This window comes from Ochlerotatus camptorhynchus, unplaced genomic scaffold (assembly GCF_037179485.1).
Source record: "Ochlerotatus camptorhynchus isolate MF236.1 unplaced genomic scaffold, CSIRO-AGI_Acam_v1.1 ptg000094l, whole genome shotgun sequence".
In the NCBI taxonomy this organism is placed as follows: domain Eukaryota; kingdom Metazoa; phylum Arthropoda; class Insecta; order Diptera; family Culicidae; genus Ochlerotatus; species Ochlerotatus camptorhynchus.
This window is the reverse complement of record NW_027040584.1, coordinates 1,427,437-1,448,410: the sequence shown is the minus strand read 5'-3', so window position 1 is coordinate 1,448,410 and position 20,974 is coordinate 1,427,437. Positions and strand designations below refer to the sequence as shown.

General features: G+C 39.2%; 1 protein-coding gene across 1 annotated transcript in view; it reads left to right on the top strand.

Annotated features, from left to right (window-relative positions):
• The window catches only part of LOC135698749 (putative tyramine receptor 2), a 231,534-nt gene that overhangs the window by 153,683 nt on the left and 56,877 nt on the right, over positions 1-20,974 (top strand). The window contains exons 6-7 of the mRNA XM_065218876.1: positions 2,084-2,518; positions 2,598-2,669. Coding sequence (XP_065074948.1) covers positions 2,084-2,518; positions 2,598-2,669 — 507 coding nt within the window. The remainder of the gene's footprint in view (positions 1-2,083; positions 2,519-2,597; positions 2,670-20,974) is intronic.

The following is a 20,974-nucleotide window of genomic DNA, read 5'->3' as shown; positions in this document are numbered from 1 at the left end:
TATCATTTTTGGAACCGGAAGGACGGGTAGATGTCGAAATTCGATGTCTGCCATCATTTCGGAATCCAAGGTGGCGGCCATTCGCTTTAGAGAAAACTGTAAATAAACTAGTAAAAATTGCTAAACATACCCATATTATAGGGTATATCTCTAACACCTACATATAATCCCCGTTTCAAAAACAGTTTATTGTTGGGAACAGTTTGTTTCAAAAACCAAAAGACGCCATCTTGGATTCCAAAATTACGGCAGTCATCAATTTTCTACATCTGCATGTTGAACTCCATCTGCATCCCTTTTCCGAAAATACGCATATTGCAGGGTATTTGACAGTTTTTTGTTAAATCGATGGCTGCCATCTTGAATTTCAAAATGGCGGTGGATATCGGTTTCCAATCTCTATACACGGTAAGACAAAAGTACGCAACGTACACTGTCACCTACTTTTGACTAGTTTGTCTCCTTTTCTCCTTCTCAAAAACGGAAGAGTAAAGTAGGGGAACCCAACGTTGACATTAACATTTTTCCCAATTTTTGAGTACAATTAACTTACTTTTGGGTAGAAAACGAGAGGAAAATTTCATACGAATTGTACACAAGTAAATGCAAACTACTTTGAACCGCTTTACCTACTTTTGGGTTCCTGCGCTATAGTGCCGAGATGAGTGAAAAGAACTTACTTTTGGGTGCTTTTTCCTTACCGTGTACGTCATCCCCTTTCCAACGTACCTCCACTATTGGTGCGTTTACCCTATATGGGGAATTTTCAGTGACGACAGTTGATGATGATGATGGGAGACTATCGCAATTCCATATGATCATGATCTGTAACACAAATGATAATCGCATTATCGTTTCCAGAACTGTCCGTTGTGATTTTTGGGATTGTAATGATCATGAGTGTGCCCAAAATGAGAATGACATAATCTTTATCTGAATCGTTGATTTCAATTCCCTGAGTCGGTATCTGCTTGCTCCAACCAACTCGACTATCTGGCGACAGCAACTGATAGTGAAAGCGATATGGCTGACACTTTTGTGAACGAACACTTCCACCACAGACAAACAGACGTAACTCTTTGAAAAACTTGTTCTTGAAAACATAGTATCACTAAACATATAACCTCAGTAACGACATCTCTCTGGCTTCTCGCGGAAAACAAGCTTGCTCGCTAACTCGTAAACAATATTGCATAAAAGTTCTATAGAATGGTCAAGTGATCCGATGCCAGCGCTGCAGTGAGTAGTTCGCGGAACTGATAATCTTCAAATCAACCGTTAAATGCATGAACGAAGATACACAATGAAGAGTTACGTCTGTTTGTCTGTGCTTCCACTGCTCTTCCTCTTTTCTGGCGTTATCAGCGAGTTCCGATCAGATCAACCCCTACCGTGTTGCCAGAATGCACTATCGGAGCAGTGTTGTTAACTTGTCATGGAGGACGAACCGTAAATAGGTAAATTTGTATCCACTGCATTAAATTTTGCTAAATCTAATGAGCATTTGCAAAATAACATCATTCAAAAAGTTAGCGGGGGGTGAGCCAAAATTATGAGAATTCCGGAGAACTTTATGGTCCGTCCCCGTCCGTAGATCTGTAATCATTCTAAAAACCCATCTACGGATAAATCCGTGAATTTGACCACGCTGTGTGGGAGACAAATTTTTGCATGGCCTCATTAGTGCTGTCCGTGCTGAATAAAGATTTTTTCCGTCCAACCGCTCTTCTGATTGGTTCGCGAAATGTTCCTATTTTGTTAGCTGAATTTCTCAATTGTTTATCTATTTTCACTATTTGTACTATACACCAAAAAATTCTCCGTCGAATGACATATTGCATGCCATATTTCCCTTTAACGGTTTTGTGAAAAATGTGTTTGAAAACTGCCACATTTTCGTTACATGCCTTATTATTGGTACTTGTTACAATGCAATAATGCACTGAATCGTTGCGTATGCGTTATTAGTGCTTGTGTCCATAATCATAAAATCCGACAAAGCATTCACCACCGCCATTCGGTCTCTCATCAGTACTTCATAAATGTTAATCTTAATAATGTTCTCTTTTATCCTCCCAACCAGTCCCACCGACCCAAGTGCTCCAAGCCGATAATCGCCCTCAATTCTACCACCATCATCTCACCTTCTCCGCCACCGTCATATTTGAACTGTACCGGATCACAAATGATGCAGCTGAATAATCTTTCGGCTTCTTCAACGATGACAACGATAGCGACATCCACGACCACCCCTACGTCGGAAACAGTCCTCAACGACAGGATAACAACATCATCTGTGTCGACACCGGCGCTGGTCGTGGGTAGCCGATTTCGAGAATCCTCAAACTCAACGACGACGACGACGACGACGGCTGGCGATAAGGGCCTCTCGATGACGGTAACAACGGCAACCCCCATTACCAGCCCCGACCCACCCGTTCTCCCCATGAGCTCATCCTTCTCGCGACACGCCATCCGGTCGAATTACATGGACAAAAGCATCGAAGCCAAGAAGAAGGTTCGTATGAAATTAGCTGAACAACATTTTTCGGAGAACACACATAATCCTCACCCCCGCGAACTAACTTTACCCGCAGGTTATCCGGATGCTATTTGTTATCATCATGGAGTTCTTTGTCTGCTGGGCACCGTTGCACATTTTGAACACGGTAAGTCAGTTTCGCTTAACGCTGATGCGGGCAAATCTTCCTCGATGATGGTCCTTGATGCTTGTCTGTCATGGTGTTCCTTCCTGCATCGTAAATTCGCCTAAACGGCGTACCAAAAACAAGATATTGCTGATGTTAAGATGAATTTCCATCTGGTGCAGGATCTGGCGGCTACCGTAGAATTCTCCCGCAGCTGTCATTGTTCTACCGCCAGTATGAAAATGTGCTCAGTTCTAAAAAAATCATAGTATGCACTGACAAATTTGAATTATTTTTGCTAGCGATTCATTGAAGCCTTGTTTATTTGACAGCTGCTGCGGTGGAACTTATTCTTCTTGAATTTAATCCGTAAAACGGAAATAAATCTCTGGATTAGCAATAAATTCAAAGAAGGATCCAAAGCATGCTTTGTTTTTACCCAAATTCGATTTTATTTGTTCCGCCGAGCATCTTCAACAAGTTGAATTGTCATTCACGGAAGCTTGAAATTGAGTTTATCGAATTATTTTGAATTAAACTTCGTTCGCATGATGGTAAACTTCGAGCAGTATTAAAGTAATGTTATTACCAGCACTGTATAGAAGATCGGTCGTCAAATGTTGGCTGATGGCGGACCGATTTAGTCTGATGTCTGTCAAACGTTCTACCGATCTTCTACACATGGCGACGGGGGGTTCAATTTTATTCTGCTTGTAGCTTAATACCATTATCATTATTGTTCTTGCAATTTAATTTCGAATGCAAATTAAATTATCTGTCGTGAGATAGTTAAGGTGTGCTCCGATTTGAGCCGGTAGAAAAAAGATTCCCTTGATTGCATTGAGATAATGCAATCAGGAGCTTAATTAGATTTTCAGTTCCCGGAATGATTTGATCAAATCTTGGATTTGGTATTGTTTTCGTGTTCGTGGAGCAGCAACAGGTGCGTCTGTTAAAGTGAATGTCATTGACAGCGTGGCAGTAGTGTTTTAGCATAGAGGTAATAGTACGTTCAGACTACAGAGTTATAACATGTTATAGCGCTTTCTTGATGGTGGTTTCTGTGTTGCCATTATTTGACAACCGTTATAACATGTTATAACTGCTCAGTCTGGCCAGCGTTTAACTCTATGTTTTAGGGCTGTGTTCCATTTAGTGAATTTTCACTTAAATTTGACAGATGGAAAATTTACAAAAAAAGGTGATCCAAGAGACGTTTTTCAGTGGAACCGACAGCTAGAAATCAAAAGTGTGTGAGTCATCTGGTGTTAATGGTGCTGAATGTAAACATAAACAAAGCAGAAATTCATATGAGAGTGAACTGTCAGTTGTACTTGTTATAATCCTAATATGGGTTTCAGACATTTACTTCAGTGAGTAATAAACACGACTTCATTGGTTCACAGTCAAAGTAAAAAGACAATATATTTTCTCTATTCGATACATAGCTCATGCCCTGCTCCACTCATGCGACACTCAGGTTCAGTTCGGCTTTGAGAGCCCTACCAGCGGGATTATCCATTTTACCGAGTGGATCTTGCCACTACAGCTCCTTCCTCCTTTAGAAAAAAAACTCTTAAAAATTCAAAATGAACCTAATCAAATAGCTACTAATTCTTGAGTCTATTTCTTAACATATAAAATAACTTCAGAGAGCAAATTTCAATAAATGTGCTTGGAAATCGAAACTTCAATCAAATACATGCGATAGAACATTTAAATTCTTATGATACATTACAAAAATTTCTTCTATTCAATAGTATACAAAATCTTGTCTTCTTCGCTACCGCGGATTCCTTTTACTACGCCTAACCTGTAAGATTTCCTGAAAGATTCGATCATTCGCTTGTGGAACGGGCCCTTCACGCATCTGATGTTTAGAACTCGACGCGGTACCTTCAGGTACCACCTTCTGAGTGGGTTGGACATCCTCCTCAAACAAAAAGGAGTCGGCAGCGAAACCGTAAAAAATCTGAATCGGAATCTTCAGACATATCTTCCTCGCCTCTTTTCCGTTTATTGCTGTTGCGTAAACCAGTGCTGCTGCTTGGCTCTACTGTAGGCTGTATCGTACTCTCTCCATGTAAAACAAAACGACGAGAATAACGAGGGCGAGAGTTTAAAGGGATCTTAAGCTGACGCTTATGTGCGGAAATGATCCGGCCGCTTAGTGAAATCTGCAAAACGTTAGCAGAAATGCGCATTAAAAACTTAGCTGGTAACCATTGTTTTATGTCAGTTTTGTTTGGGTTCTTGTAAAATACTGAGTCTCCTTTACGTAAATTAGTCAATAGGTCATGAGTCTTGTCTGTGTTAGTGGAACATGCATGTTGGTCGCCAATATCTGGTTCTGTTAGGTTATACTTAAAACTGTTTTTCGGGTTAATTAAATCCAACGTTGTTTTTGGTTTGTATGAAAGAAGGCGTTCTGAGGGGAATGTATTGTCTGAACCTAAGCAAATGTTCCTGTAATTCATAAGAAAATATGAGATTTGTTCATCCACGTCCAGTTTTCTTATTTCTGGGTCAAGCAGGAACTTTTTCAATACATCTTTAACTAGGCGCACTATTAAAAAAAAATAGCAAAATGCTCAGAATTAAACGGTGGGCCACCATCTGTGACTAGCACGTCCGGTAAACCATACCTAGAAAAAATACTGAGAAAAACCTTGATAACTTTCCTACTATCCGTGCCATTCTTCATCTGCTCAACTTCCACCCACTTGGTGTAGCTATCCACTACCACCAAGAAAACCTTTTTCTAAAAAAAAAAAATCAGCATGAACCCGGCTGAACGGTTTATTTGTGGGAATCCAAGGCGAATATGGTGGACGTCTAGAAACAGCAGTAGTTTCTTGGCAAACTCGACAAGATCTGACAAACTCCTCAATATCTCCATTCATTCCGAACCAGTACACGGTTCGTCTGGCCAGCTGCTTGATCTTATGCATGCCAGAATGATTCCGATGAAGCAGCTTCAACACGTCCCTTTTCATGGAATGCGGAATCACGACTCTATCCTTAAAGAGCATGCAACCGTTGACTTCCTCCAGATCCTGGTAATGTGAGTAAACGTCCAGGAACTTCCTTTCTAAACGATCTGGCCAACTTTTCCGCAAATACTCCATGATCATCAGAAGAAATTCATCCTTTTCTGTTTCAGCAGCTACTTTCTTATAGTCCAGCGGTAAATCTCCAGTAAAGTTGAGACTTTTGACGTAATCACGATCCAACTCCTTGGGAACTTCCTGAGAAATCGGAAACCGTGAACAAAAATCCACGTTCCCCATTCTTGTTGATGGTCTATAGATTATGTCATAATCATAGATTGAAAGATCTATTATGTAGCGCTGTAGCCTAGTAACCGAAATAGAATTACTACCTTCCTTCCCGTAGATACCAATCAGTGGCTTGTGGTCAGTGTAGATTGTAAATTTCTTTCCGTATAGGAATTTGTGAAACTTTTTAACTGTGCTAACGACAGCCAGTGCCTCTAGGTGAAGGATCGGGTACTTTTTCTGAACATCATTAAGCGAAAATGAGGTAAAAGAGATTGGTCTTTCCTCTCCATCTACCAGGTGAGCAATAACTCCTCCGAGGCCATAATTACATGCATCAGTGACAACAATCACAGGTTTGTTAGGGTCAAAGTATTCTAGAACGTTAGGTTTTAGCAAAAACTGCTTACATTGGTTGAAAACCAACTCGCAATCAGTACTCCAGTCAAAACGTACATTCTTTTTCAAAAGTCTGTAAAGAACTCTAATCCGGGAGGACAAATTTGGGATGAACTTCGAGTAATATGTTATCAAACCCAAGAAAGCCTTAAGTTCCGTAACATTTCGTGGAGCGCGAGCTTCACGAATTGTCTCCACTTTCTCCGGGCATGGAAGAAGACCAGTGTTGGTCAAAACATGACCCAGATAAGGCAATTTTTCCACAAAAAACTTGCATTTTTTAAAGTTTACCTTTATGTTGACCCTAGCTAATCTTTCTAGGATCAAATAAAGCTTCCTTCTGCAGTCGTCAAAATCCTTCCCAGCAATTAGAACGTCGTCTAAGTAACAGAATACATTGTCTAACCCTTTCAGTACCTGGTCTATTACTTTCTGGAAGATTGCGGCACTCGAAGATGCACCCTGCGGGAGCCTGTTATATACATAAAGCCCTTTTATGGTGTTGATCACCATAAACTTTTTTGATCGCTTTGAAAGCAAAAGCTGAGAATAAGCTCCAGCAAGATCCAAAGAGCAGAATACCCCAGAGCCAGAGAGTGCAGCAAACAAATCCTGTGGTCAAGGTAGTGGATATTTGTTAGGAATTATTAATTTATTGATAGAGACTTTACAGTCTATGACAAGTCTTATTCCTTGATCTTTCTTTTTTTTTTTTTTTTTTTTTTTTTTTTTTTTTTTTTTAACTCTTTATTTGTTCCAAATTCAAAATAAATTACATTTCATTTTAACCTAGGTGCTCCAGTTACTGCAGTAACGTACCAGCCTTAATTGTTATGATATATATCTAAGTGTTTTTACATTGTTCATGTCTTGGCAATTCAGTATTTTAAACAGGTTTTTTAACCTGCATGTCAGTATAACAATTGATATCTTAAAACTAAAAACTAAAACTAAATCTTATCTAAGTATAAAGGGAATTAATCGTTGCAATTGAGGATTGCAACGATTTTTGCCTGAAATTATTCATTATTTTGTTGGACATTTGTGCTAAAGTCTCAACATTCGAAATTCTATGTACTTCGGTTGTACTGTACCAGGGAGGCAACTTCAAAATCATTTTCAGAATTTTGTTCTGAATCCTTTGAAGTGCTTTTTTCCTGGTAGTGCAGCAACTAGACCATATTGGTACAGCGTAAAGCATGGCCGGTCTAAAAACTTGTTTAAATATTAGAAGTTTATTCGTCAGGCAAAGTTTGGATTTCCTGTTTATAAGAGGATACAAACATTTTATATATTTGTTACATTTGGCTTGAATGCCCTCAATGTGATCTTTAAAAGTTAATTTTTGGTCAAGTATTAATCCAAGATATTTCACTTGGTTTGACCAGGAAATTGGAACTCCGTTCATAGTGACTATGTGACTACTACTAGGTTTCAAAAACGAAGCTCTAGGCTTATGTGGAAATATTATAAGTTGAGTTTTGGAAGCGTTGGGAGAAATCTTCCATTTTTGTAAATAAGAAGAGAAAATATCTAAACTTTTCTGAAGTCTGCTGCAAATAACACGAAGACTTCTTCCTTTAGCGGAAATGCCTGTGTCATCAGCGAACAAAGATTTGTGGCAACCCTGAGGCAAATCAGGGAGGTCCGAAGTGAAAATGTTATACAATATAGGCCCAAGAATGCTACCCTGAGGAACTCCTGCCCTAACAGGTAGTCGATTAGATTTGGAATTTTGATAATTTACTTGAAGAGTTCTGTCAGTTAAATAATTTTGAACTAATTTCATAATATAAAGTGGAAAATTAAACTTTTTCAATTTAGCAATCAAACCTTCATGCCAAACACTGTCGAATGCTTTTTCTATGTCTAGAAGAGCAACTCCAGTTGAGTGGCCTTCAGATTTGTTTGAACGAATTAAATTGGTAACTCTCAAGAGTTGATGAGTAGTTGAATGCCCATGGCGAAATCCAAACTGCTCATCTGCAAAAATTGAGTTCGTATTGATGTGAAGCATCATTCTATTCAAAATTATCTTTTCAAAAAGTTTACTTATTGAAGAAAGCAAACTTATTGGACGGTAGCTAGAAGCTTCAGCTGGATTTTTATCCGGCTTCAAAATTGGAACAACTTTTGCATTTTTCCATTTATCAGGAAAGTATGCCAAATGGAAACATCTGTTAAATAATTTTACCAAGAAAGACAAGGTACTCTCTGGGAGTTTTTTGATGAGGATATAGAAAATTCCATCATCACCTGGAGCTTTCATATTTTGAAACTTTTTAGTTATAGACCTTACTTCGTCCAAATCAGTCCCCCAGGAATCATCAAAAATATTTTCCCGAGAGAAAATATTCAGAAAATCCCGAGCAACCTGATTCTCAATAGGACTAGTAAGACCCAAACTGAAATTATGGGAACTCTCGAATTGCTTAGCAAGTTTCTGAGCTTTTTCCAAATTTGTGATCAAAATTTTACCACCTTCTTTAAGCGCTGGAATAGGCTTTTGAGGTTTTTTCAAAATTTTTGTGAGTTTCCAAAAGGGTTTGGAACTCGGGTCTAATTTAGAAATATTATTTTCAAAAGTTTTGTTCCTCAGGGCAGAGAATCGCTTTTTAATTTGTTTTTGCAAATCCCGCCAGATAACTTTCATGGCAGGATCGCGTGTTCTTTGATATTGTCTCCTACGGACATTTTTAAGACGGATCAAGAGCTGAAGATCATCGTCTATTATAATTGAATCGAATTTAACCTCGCATTTTGGTACTGAGGCAGCTCTTGCTTCAACTATAGAAGTAGTCAGAGATTCAAGAGCATAATTAATTTCATCTTTGGTTTGCAAAGGAATGTTTGGATCGAAGTTATATTCCATAAATGTTCGATACTGCTCCCAATCAGCTCTATGGTAATTGAAAGTAGAGCTGTTGGGATTACAAATTATTTCTTGGGATATTTCAAAAGTTACTGGAAGGTGATCAGAACCGAAGTCAGCATGGGTAACCAATTGGCTACAAAGTTGACATGAATCAGTTAAGACCAAATCAATAGTGGAGGGATTTCTTGCAGAAGAAAAGCATGTTGGGCTGTTTGGATATTGAATAGTGTAATAACCTGCAGAACAATCATCAAACAGAATATTACCATTGGAATTGCTTTGAGCATTATTCCATGAGCGGTGTTTTGCATTAAAATCACCAATAATGAAGAATTTAGACCTATGACGGGTAAGTTTCTGGAGGTCACCCTTGAGAAAATTCTTTTGCTGGCCTACGCATTGGAATGGCAAATAGGCAGCTATAAACGTAAGTTGTCCAAATTTTGTTTCAACAGAAACCCCCAAAGTTTCAAAAACTTTGGTTTCAAATGAAGAAAGAATTTTATGCTTGATTCGTCTATGAATAATGATGGCAACGCCACCACAGGGTCCATCAAGACGATCATTTCTATAAATCAAGTAGTTTGCGTCCTTCTTAACCTTATGGGCAGGTTTAAGGAACGTTTCAGTTATAACGGCAATATGCACGTTATGAACTCTTAAAAAGTTAAATAGCTCGTCTTCATTATCTTTAAGAGATCGAGCATTCCAATTTACAATATTTAATGCTTTAAAATCCATTACTGAATTTTAAAGTCATGACAATATTATTTGCAAATTTTACTCCAGTTTGAATAGCATCAAACATGGAGTTAGATTTAAGCATATCAGAAATCATGTCAATTAATGAATTCTGTAAAAATTCCATTTTGGGGGCAGTAATGCTTCCTAAGTCAAAATTGTCAAAATTTCCATTAGAACGTTGGTTAGTATTTTGATTTCTACCCGCTGCAATAGCAGCATAGGTAGCTCCATTAACTCGCTGAACATTGTTAGCAGCGAGGGGAGTAGGTACAGATGAAACATTTGAAGCAGGGGAGATATTTGTACCTACGGGTACGAATGTAGAATTTGTTCCTCGCTGACCGTTGTTAACAGCAGAGGAATTTGTACCTGGTCGGAAACGTGGAGCGTTTCCTACCTGACGGTTAGAACGAGATTGTAGGATCGCTTTGCGAGTCTTACATTCCCAAAAATTGGATTTGTGGTTTTCACCACAATTTGAACATTTAAATTTCTTAGGATCTTCCTTCACAGGACAGTCGTCCTTTGCGTGAGAGGAATCACCACAATTCATGCATTTAGCTGGCATGTAGCAATTTTTAGTTCCGTGACCCCATCCCTGGCACTTACGGCACTGGGTGAGGTTTTGGAAATTTCCTCCAGTCTTCCTGAAGTGTTCCCACTTCACTCGGACATGGAGCATAAGGCTAGCTTTTTCTAAGGCCTTAAGGTTGTTTAGTTCACTAGACTTGAAGTGAACTAAATAAAAATCATTAGAAATCCCGTTGCGCGAATCGCCAGGACGGGATTTCATTTTCATTTTGATTACTTGGAGTGGCACAACTCCAAGTAATTTTGCCAGTTCATCTTTGATCTGATCCAGGGATTCACCACTGGGCAGTCCTTTCATGACAACCTTGAACACACGTTCAGTTTTGGTGTCGTAAGTAAAAAATTTGTGCTTCTTCTCAGTAAGATACTTGAGAAGACATTTAAATCCATCCAAGGTTTCAGCCAATACACGGCATTCACCCCGACGTCCAATTTGTAGTGAAAACTTAACTTTCACGAAATTCAAAAGTTCCATGCGAAGAGCATGGAAATCGGAAGTGGTTATCACAATAGGGGGAATCTTTTCCTTCTTGGCATTAAGCCGGGAAAGTTTACTAGAATTTTTCTTGGATGATGGATCATTCTCATCATCCGTGAGCAAATCAAATTGATTACTCAAATTAATTTCACCAGAAGGGGGGTCAAGAGTTTGCCCCTTTCTTTTGCGTTTAGGCGCCATGGCGGCAGTAAATTTTTATCCAAATCGACTTCCAAGCAGATTACTATAAGAATCTGAAGGATCGAAGAGGAATTTTCCAAATCGATATCCAAGAAGGATTACCTCGGGTAGGGTCCAAACAAGGATCGAAGAGGAATAAGAGTTGAACAAGGTAGAAAATTTTTACAGGTTGAGCACTGAAAAGTGCTGTTAAAATTTGTTGTAGCTTTAGGTAGTAGTAACACTTCCTTCAGCAAAAAGCAAATAGATCCGCACGGCAAGAGAGCACGATGCGGACTGGCTTGATCTTTCTTAATCACAACTACCACTGTCGACGCCCATTCGCTAGCCTCAATTGGCGTAATTACACCATCCTTCTCCAAAGCGTCGAGATGCTCGACAACCTTGTCTCTCATCCTCAAAGGCACCTCATACGCCTTCTTAAATACAGGTGTATCATTTTTAAGAATCAAATCACCCTCAAAACCAACGATTGGATTCATCAGATTCTTGTCAAAAAGCGTTGGAAACTTACTTTTTATGTCTACAACAGCTTCTTCCCTCTCGTCATCATCCATCATGGCATTCACACGTTGATCTGGCACCATTGGTCGGGAATGCTCCATCCACTGTTGAAAATATCTAACCAGCTGCAACCCATCAGTGGCACAAAGTCCTTGTCTCCCTGCAGGACGATTAGATAAAGTTCTCCCTCGATTCCATTCAGTCGTACCGAGACCTTTACTTTCCCCAAAATGCTAAGTCTATTGCCATCGACCATGTACAGCTTCTTACTACTGTCTTCGATGGGGCATTTTCTAAAATTTCGTTGGAAAAACGTCTCGGAAATCACGCTCTCGGCGGATCCACAGTCAACCAATGCTTCCACGTAACATGGCTCGTTTACTCTACTTTTAGCAGCAATCATCATACAAGGGGATTAATCGTCATCGGTATCGGAAGCCAAATCCTTTTTCAACCGCTTAAAAAGGCCAGATGATTGAGAGGACGGAGGTTTAGGAGAACCAATGAACTTGACAAAAGGTTTGTTTTCCGAGGACTCTTCCTTGGACTCCTCCTCTTTATCCTAAAGCAGTATTTTTTTGTGTGTACGGTCTTATAACAAAAGGAACACGTAAAAAGCTTCTCTGGATTACTGTTTCCATATCTCCTACCCCCGCTCCTGCTTCTAGAATAATAAGAACGGTCGCGGTCAAAGCTCCTGCTTCTAAAACGGGCAGCTTGCTTGGGTGGACCACGCTCTATGCGTCTGCCCAACCTGGCTACTACACTGCCTCTTCTCTCTTCATCACGGTTCACGAAACGAGTCCTGTCCGACGACAACTCCTGGTTCAATATCAACTTTTCTGCCTTAGCAGCCGTTAAGTCATCCTCATCAAACAACCTCTTTTGCAATTGTCGATCATACGTTCCGATCACCAGTGCATCACGGATGGCACGATCCTTAAAACCCCCAAAATCACACAATTCAGCTAATTGCTTCACAGCAAGCACAAGATCCTCGGATTTCTCGTGCTGCCCCTGTCTCCGGGTCCAAAATTTATAAGTATGTATGACGTCAGAGTCTTTCTTGTCATACCTTTTCTTCAATTCATCAGTAATTTGTTTATAGGACAAATCTTTAACACTCTGACCTGAGAACAAAAGCTTAACCTGATTAAAAACCTCGGTGCCGCAAACGGCCAAAAAGGAAATCTTATATTTATCAGCGGAGTAATTATTATGTTCAAATAAAAACTCCAACTGCTCGAAATACTGAGAAAAAGGGATCGTACCCGGCACATACGGTTCAGTCGTCGTGGTAAGAGACATTCTAACAACAAAAAACGAAATAAAAGCACAAAATGCAAATAAAAATTAATCAATATTCCCCGAAATGTTGTCGGTCACAAAATCCACTAACAAATGCAATGTAAAAAATATATAAACAAAATCACATACCTGTAGGCTTAACAATGAACAATAAAAAGTTCACCGCGAAAATCGCCAGCATCCAAAGCACAGCACTAACTTCTTCAGCAAGCCAAAAAACAAATGCCGGTCCGGATAATCCACAGCAAAACTTCGATGCACTAGGATGCACTCGGTGGCAACAGCAAGCAGCAAAGCAACAACGCAGAGTAAAAGCGGCGTCGAACAGCAACCAGCAGCAACAACGAATCTCCTCGACCAACTCAACAACGACCAGTGTGAATTCACTGGCAGGTCATCAGCTCGTAAAGGTCGATGAACTCTTTATGCACCACCGACAGCAGCAAAGGCAGGAACGCGATCAACAGCACCAAAAGCAGCTACCACTTGTCCAACACCAAACAGCAACAACAAAATGCACTTTCTGGTGTTCGCTTCTTTTTTTCCTCCTCGCAAAAAGTCAGCTGCACACAAAGAGGTAAGGTGGTATTGTCAGTTTTACCACCGTGCCACAGTTGATCACAAGAAGGGTGTTGTATCGGTGACCTTTTTTGTTGGCCGTTAAAATTCACGCCAAAAGCCTGGTACGCAGCTGAAAAGAAAACGGAAAAGTAATTTTTGAGGATTTTTCCCAAAAGAAAATTTGACAGCTATAGTCTGCTAAATTTTGAGATTATAGGGAGATGTCGTCAAATTGTAAAATCAACACTTATTAGTGTTTATGTTGTTTAAATGCATTCAAAACATCAGTTTTGCAATAAACGCCAACATTACCTAACGGAATAATTGATCAGACCATTATTCCGCAAGGAAAGTGAAATTGCATTCAGAATGCGCCACCTTCATGTCGATCACGATACTAATGTAATCGATCTTTCCTTTACCGATTTCTTTTGAACTGCGTACTGGGTCAAGAAATGCTAAAGGAAAATAATTTCTTTAGCATTCCGTGTCCAATCCCGTACACGGTAACCGCGAAATACCCAATAATGACTACAAAGTAAGCATTTTCGAGGGAGACTGGGACTACCCATTAAATGAGTAAACATATTACCCATTTATGAGTATTTGTTACTCAAAAATGAATACTTACTACTTATTTTTGTAGTTGTAATTACTCATAAAGGGGTAAAATTTTACTCATTTAATGGGTAGTCCCAGTTTCCCTCGAAAATGCTTACTTTGTAGTCATTATTGGGTATTTTGCGGTTACCGTGTAGCACGTAAAAACGTCATTACTTTTCAGCTGCGTACCAGGCTAAAAGCACGTAATCACCGGGGTCGTGAAATGCACGGAAAGTTGAAAATTTCTCCTCGTCGACACTGTTATAATCCTAATATGGGTTTCAGACATTTACTTCAGTGAGTAATAAACACGACTTCATTGGTTCACAGTCAAAGTAAAAAGACAATATATTTTCTCTATTCGATACATAGCTCATGCCCTGCTCCACGTATGCGACACTCAGGTTCAGTTCGGCTTTGAGAGCCCTACCAGCGGGATTATCCATTTTACCGAGTGGATCTTGCCACTACAGTACTGTGATCTGTAAAAAGTTCTTGGTAAACAAAAAAGTCAGCTGATCGCAACTGTCTCGTGGACAGCCTTATTAAACCTGTTACACTGAACCAAAACATCCTCCTATCATTGAATGAAAACTGATTCGCTTGTGCCCTTTAACAATATGCTGTCGAATTCTGGATGATTATCTTTTGGTTGAATTTCTCAGCAGATGATGTAGGTTCATATGATTATCATTTAATTGTAGTATGAGATTTGCATCAAAACTGATTATTAAAAATTCAGAGCTTAGGGGAAAATAATTTGCAAATAGAATTGCGAACACAAGCTTTTAAAATGTTTTTAGGCTTAAAACCGCCTGTGAATTTGTTTCATAAATGTGTGCGGAGAAAATTGGGCGATCAGGGTTACAAGAACAAGCTTTTCAAATGAATTGAGACTGAAAAATAGAAAAGTGCAATGAAATGTTTATTTCAATGTTTTATTTTGAATTTCTCCGTTAGTATACTAGTCCTGATTACGTCAAAAGAAATTTGTCATTCATGACGCAATCAGAAATAGCCCAGAAAGCTTGAATACATCTACTAAATTAAGTAAATTTTTTATTCATAATCATAATACGTATACAATTTTCTTCTTAACATTAAATAATTCTGTATTTTTTCTAAAGCAACTGGAGGGCCATCAAATATATAAATATTTAACAAAAAGTATCCTTTTTGCTTATCTCTTACAATATAAGCCTGATAATGTTCATCAAAGCTTTTCGTTGAGCAATGTAAAACAAACAACAAAATAATCTTCTTTAATTTTAATAATTTCAACGATTTGATAGATCTCGACATCTTAACTTAAAGAAACTGTCAGGAAGTTTCCAGCTCTATACAATTTATTTCGATACGTTAGCGTATCACTAGAAAAATTCCAGTCATATATCGCCTGATACACAGTAGCCGCATCACTATTGTGATCCTCCAATAGAGAATTCCAATCATCCGTGGTAAGGGTGCCAATTGCATCAGCCGGAAGACCGTGATCTAAAAATGCAGAATATTTTTCACTTAATAGTCGGACATTTTCTAGAATCCTATATAATTAAAAAAAAAACATTCCGAATAAAAAATCATGGGGACTTAAACATTATTTCCGTAAAGTATGCTTCACCCATTAATGCAACCACAACATCGGCTGGGAGGCCAAGTTTTACGGCCACATTCAAAATAAACAAAAAATCTTGGTTGATCACTCTTTCATCCATTGCTTATAGGATGATATTTATCATAATTTTCTTGTCATTTAATTCACTTCACACACCTCGCAAAATATACCACTTTCTACCTAGTTTTCTACTCGCAGAACTAATTACAAATGGAGAACTATTTTCCAAGCACGATGAACAATCGGTTGAACCGTTCGCATCCACATTCTGAATGATTTGCGTAAAGGGGCTGAACCAGTACTAGTATCATTTGCATTTTGAAAGGCAATAATTTAAACAGAGTGCGATACACATTTCAACCACCGACGAACCGACATGAGTCTTGGAACAAAAATCAACAGAATTACTGTCTCATTATTTCAAAATAAAATACGTTAAAACACTAGCGACATCTGCTTAACGGTTCGCGTGCGTCTGAAATTGACGGCAAGATTGACAAAGCGTGCGAGCTGTCATATACCTCTGTTGTCATTTGGGATCGATGTAAATCATACAAGGCGAAATTTTTAGTGGTGTTCGTATTTCATGGCAATGTTTATTTTTTTTTTATACGAAACAGCTATTTTCTGTGACGTCACGTCTGTTGTCCGCAGTATGGAATGTTGTGCTGACGTGACGTCATCATTCGCTTGCACAGAAATGTTTACAACATTTTCGCATCTAACACCAGCAAGCTCTGCCTGTTGTTACAAACCTTCTATGATTGACATTAATTTGGGTTGTCATTAGGGTTACCATATGGTATCCTAAAGGAGGACATGTCCTCCTTTTTCAATAATTTTTCTACATCCTCCTTTTGCCCGAAAATGTCCTCCTTTTAAATAATTGCATTTTTTCCCGTTACATATTTTTAAAATTATTTTCAAGAGCGTTGTTTGCTGAGTATATTTGTTTAATTATGTCGCAACATCAGCTTGTATAGCAAATGCCATTCAATAGTGGGATCAGGAATATACTACAGCTGTCAACCCCCCTACATTTAGGCTGTGGTTCATTTGGTGAATTTTCACTTAAATTTGACACATGAAATTTTATTAAATAAACTGCTATTCTACCAGACTTATTTCTGACAGATCAGTGAACAATTTTGACAAACAATTCCTCGAAATTCGCATGATCAACAACAAAGAGAATTTCTAACATTATAATTTAGTTTCGAAGTAACAAATTTAAGTGAAAATTCACCAAATTTCGATTAGGTTTTCGAAGGGACGTATCAGCTTTTGTAAACAATGCATTTGATCGTCGATTTGGCGTAACTGGTAGTTCGCCTACGCATACTAACACTACCATCAAATAGGGAAAAAAAATCATCTACTTGATAGTGGTGTTAGAGCCTTAGACTGTGTTACAATTTAGGAATTTTCATTTAATGTTGAAATTTCGAAAATATCAGTGCTAACATTTGAAAACGGCGCAAAAGCCATTTGTAAACAAATGGTTTGTGGGCCCTTTACTCGCTACCCGAAGAACGCCCACGCAAACCAACAGCATCGTCAGGAAGGGGAAAATTTCCCCTACCCGATGTTGCTGTTGTGTCGCGTGGGTGTACTTCAAGTAGTGAGTAAAGGGCCCACAAACCATTTGTTTACAAATGGCTTTTGTGCCGTTTTCAAATGTTAGCACTGATATATAATAATGTTCAAAAATTCCTCTCGTGTTGTTTGGCCGATTTTCGAGCAGGATTTTGCCAAAATGGATTGCTTGTCTGTCAAAAATAAGTCTGATGAAATACCAGGGTTATTTGAAAATTTCGCATCTTTAAAATTTAAGTGAAAATTCACCAAATGAAACACAGCAATCCAACATGTGTAAGTAGGCTTACTCAGATCGGGCTTTTCCGCTGCCGCTGCCGTTCCGCTTCCGGTCATTGCACTTGGGGCTTGACGCTCTGGTTCTAGGGGATTTCAGGTATTGTTTTAGAGTTTTATGCTGAATAAATGGTAAAATTGACAGGTTGCTTAGATGTTCCTTTTTATGTTGGTTCCAATCAGCGATGACATGCATCCTGATTTCTGTACATCATAAAAGTTGGGACGGTTTAAGGCTGTAAAGCTGTAGTTTTCATGCAGAACAGCTGGATTTGATCATTTTCTAGTATTAAAAATAAATTATGAAGGCTGGTTTGATGCAGTTTTCAGATGAATTGAATTGATAACGACTACAAGTTATGAACAATCTCAATTGATAAAAATTCATTGTCCTCCTTTAATGTTGAGAAAAGGAAACATTGTCCTCCTTTACCTCTTAACCTAAAACGAAATGTCCTCCTTTTCAAGTTTTTGATATGGTATCCCTAGTTGTCATGGAAGAAAAATTATCAAAACAAAACAGGCCAACATTTCGAAGGTGTTTGATTTTTTGCCGTGAAACGCAGGATTATTGTCCACATATACCGGTGCCCTTAGATTTTTTCGCAAATTTTCTCACACGCACGTCTCTTGTCGATGATATGTGCTAACCTCTCAGTATCTTCTAACTGTCGCATATAACACATATATAGGATAAATTTCTGTATTTTTTGCAGCCGGTAACAGATTTATTTTGTGGTAAGCTTTTTTTTTTTGTATGGAAAATACGGTTTGAACGAAAACAAGAATATGGGTGAATAATTGCATGTGCTTGGTTTCAGTGTTTTCATCCAGTGTATTTTTAATAATATATTCTCGGCAAGTGATTCTATCACTGATAAATGTTCATTTTTGTTTACCGTCGAGAAATTCGAGAAGAACAAAATAGAAAACCATATTCTCTACATATTACAGCGGCAAACACATTCGTCCTGCTTTACGATTGCGCTTGTATCGCTTCACTTGATCTTCTGTTGATTGCTTTGCTTTTACTGATTTTAGAAACCCTTGTATCAAAGTATTGTAAATCTTGTCGATCAGGAGCAAAAACATGTTTTGCAAATACAATCATCGAAAAGTTCATAGTCGACATACTGCTTAAGCTTAGTTTTCACTCCCACCATATTTTGAAACATAAAATTCGAGAACTTTTGATTGAAGGCTGCAAAACAAATAACTCCGATTTCATAAAATTTTGTTTTAGGCATTCAGTACATTGGATGTTGAAAGTTGCTTAAGTTTGATGAAATTGTAGGCCTCATCCATCACGTCATCTTGCCTCTCTTGTACTAAATTTTTAGCACATTTCTTGTGAGGCAATTTTCTAACAGCTGCACCAACAATGTATATCAAACCATTGAGTTCCCTCATAGTGATTTCCAATGGTTTGGAAGTATCCAACGGTGGAAATTCCAATGAAGCAGTTAAGATGTTGTGTTGGTTTCTGTTCGAATTTCCAATCATAAAATCTCCCAAGTCCTTATTAGTGATAAGTGGTCGTGCGTCATCAGCTTCACAATTTTCACCATTAAATGCCTTAAGGTTAGCTTCAATCGCCGCATATTTGAAAGCTGTTCCAAATTGTAGGGAATCAGGGGCGTCATTGCTTCCACATCGTCGTCGAACTTCGGCAAACAAATTTTCCAGAAAATCTTGACACAGATGTGTCGTGACCGGACCGAGGTTTCCAGCCTCGGTCACGGCTACACGAATCTCGGTTGCTACGCCTCCACTGCTGCTACCACTGCTACTACTGCTGCTGCTACTGCTGCTTCTGCTGCTGCTGCTGATGCTTGTCCGTCACCTTCAACGTTCGTCACAAGAATGCCTTCTGCAAGTAAGTAGTAAAATTTACGTTTATTTTCTGGGTTTTATGTTTCAACATTTGATTTAACATTTCAATTGGTTAGCCTTTGGCTCTTCATCTTTGTTCTAGTTAATTGGTTATTCTAATGTGATGATTGCGTTTAGCGCTAATTTACAGGATACCCTTTGTGGGATTGTTTTGGTTTGAATTTAAAAATTTGATAACCTACCTACTTGAGCATCTAACTACTTAAACTAGGTTGCCAAATCACGAATGATCTGGTGGTTTGATCGCAGACAGGCGACTCTGAACCTTTCCAGCGTGGAAGTCTTTCGCTCCTCGAGTGATTGAAGACCGGCCAGGTGGTTAATCTCAGAATTACGAGTTCGCGGTGGACTGTTAAGGATCATTCTGAGGATCATGTTTTGGATCCTCTGAAGCTTTAAGTGGTGGCACTTTGCACAACTCTCCCAGATTGGCATACCATACTCAATAGCCGGCAGAATGATTTGCTTGTGGACAGCAAGCTTGTTTTTGAGGGACAGGGTGGACTTCCTGTTTATCAGAGGGTAGAGCGACCTGATCAAGATGTTACACTTGGTGGATGTCTTGTCCACATGGGATCGGAATAGCAATTTGCTATCGAGGGTGAGACCAAGGTAGACTACTTCACTCGACCATTCAATGGGAGTGCTATCAAGATGGATCTTGACGTTAGCAGGCGGAACAAGCCGAGGTGAATACGAATGTGGAAACAGAATGGTTTGTGTTTTAGCTGCATTGATACAAATCTTCCAGCTCTTAAAATAGTCGGACAAAACATCCAGGCCTGATTGTAGTTTACTCGCCAGAGCACGGATCACTCGACCCTTATAGATGATGGAGGTGTCATCTGCGAACATTGACAGGATACCACCACCCGGCAGGGGAGGAACGTCTGACGTGAAAATGTTGAATAGGATAGGCCCAAGCAGGCTACCTTGAGGGACCCCTGCAGAAACGTTGAACGTATCAGAGGAGACATTGTTCAAGTAGACCTGGAATGATCTGCAGCTGCAGATCGATGCAGCTTGTACACTAGACCATCATGCCAGACATTGTCGAACGCCTTCTCGACGTCCAACAATGCCATGGCAGATGTATTGGAAACGGACTTGTTCCGCTTGATGATGTTAGTAACCCGTGCAAGTTGGTGGATGGTAGAGTGGCCTTTCCTAAACCCGAATTACTCTTTGAGAAAGATGTTATTATCATTTGAAAACACCAGCAGACGGCTGAGTATCAAGTTTTCGAATAGGTTCGAGATGGAGGACAAGAGGCTGATGGGGCGATAGCTTTTGGCACTGGTAGGGTCTTTGCCAGGTTTGTGAATTGGAATAACTTTGGCTAACTTCCAGCATGCAGGGAAGTAGCCAAGCATTAAACACTTGTTGAAGACCACTGCAAGGTGC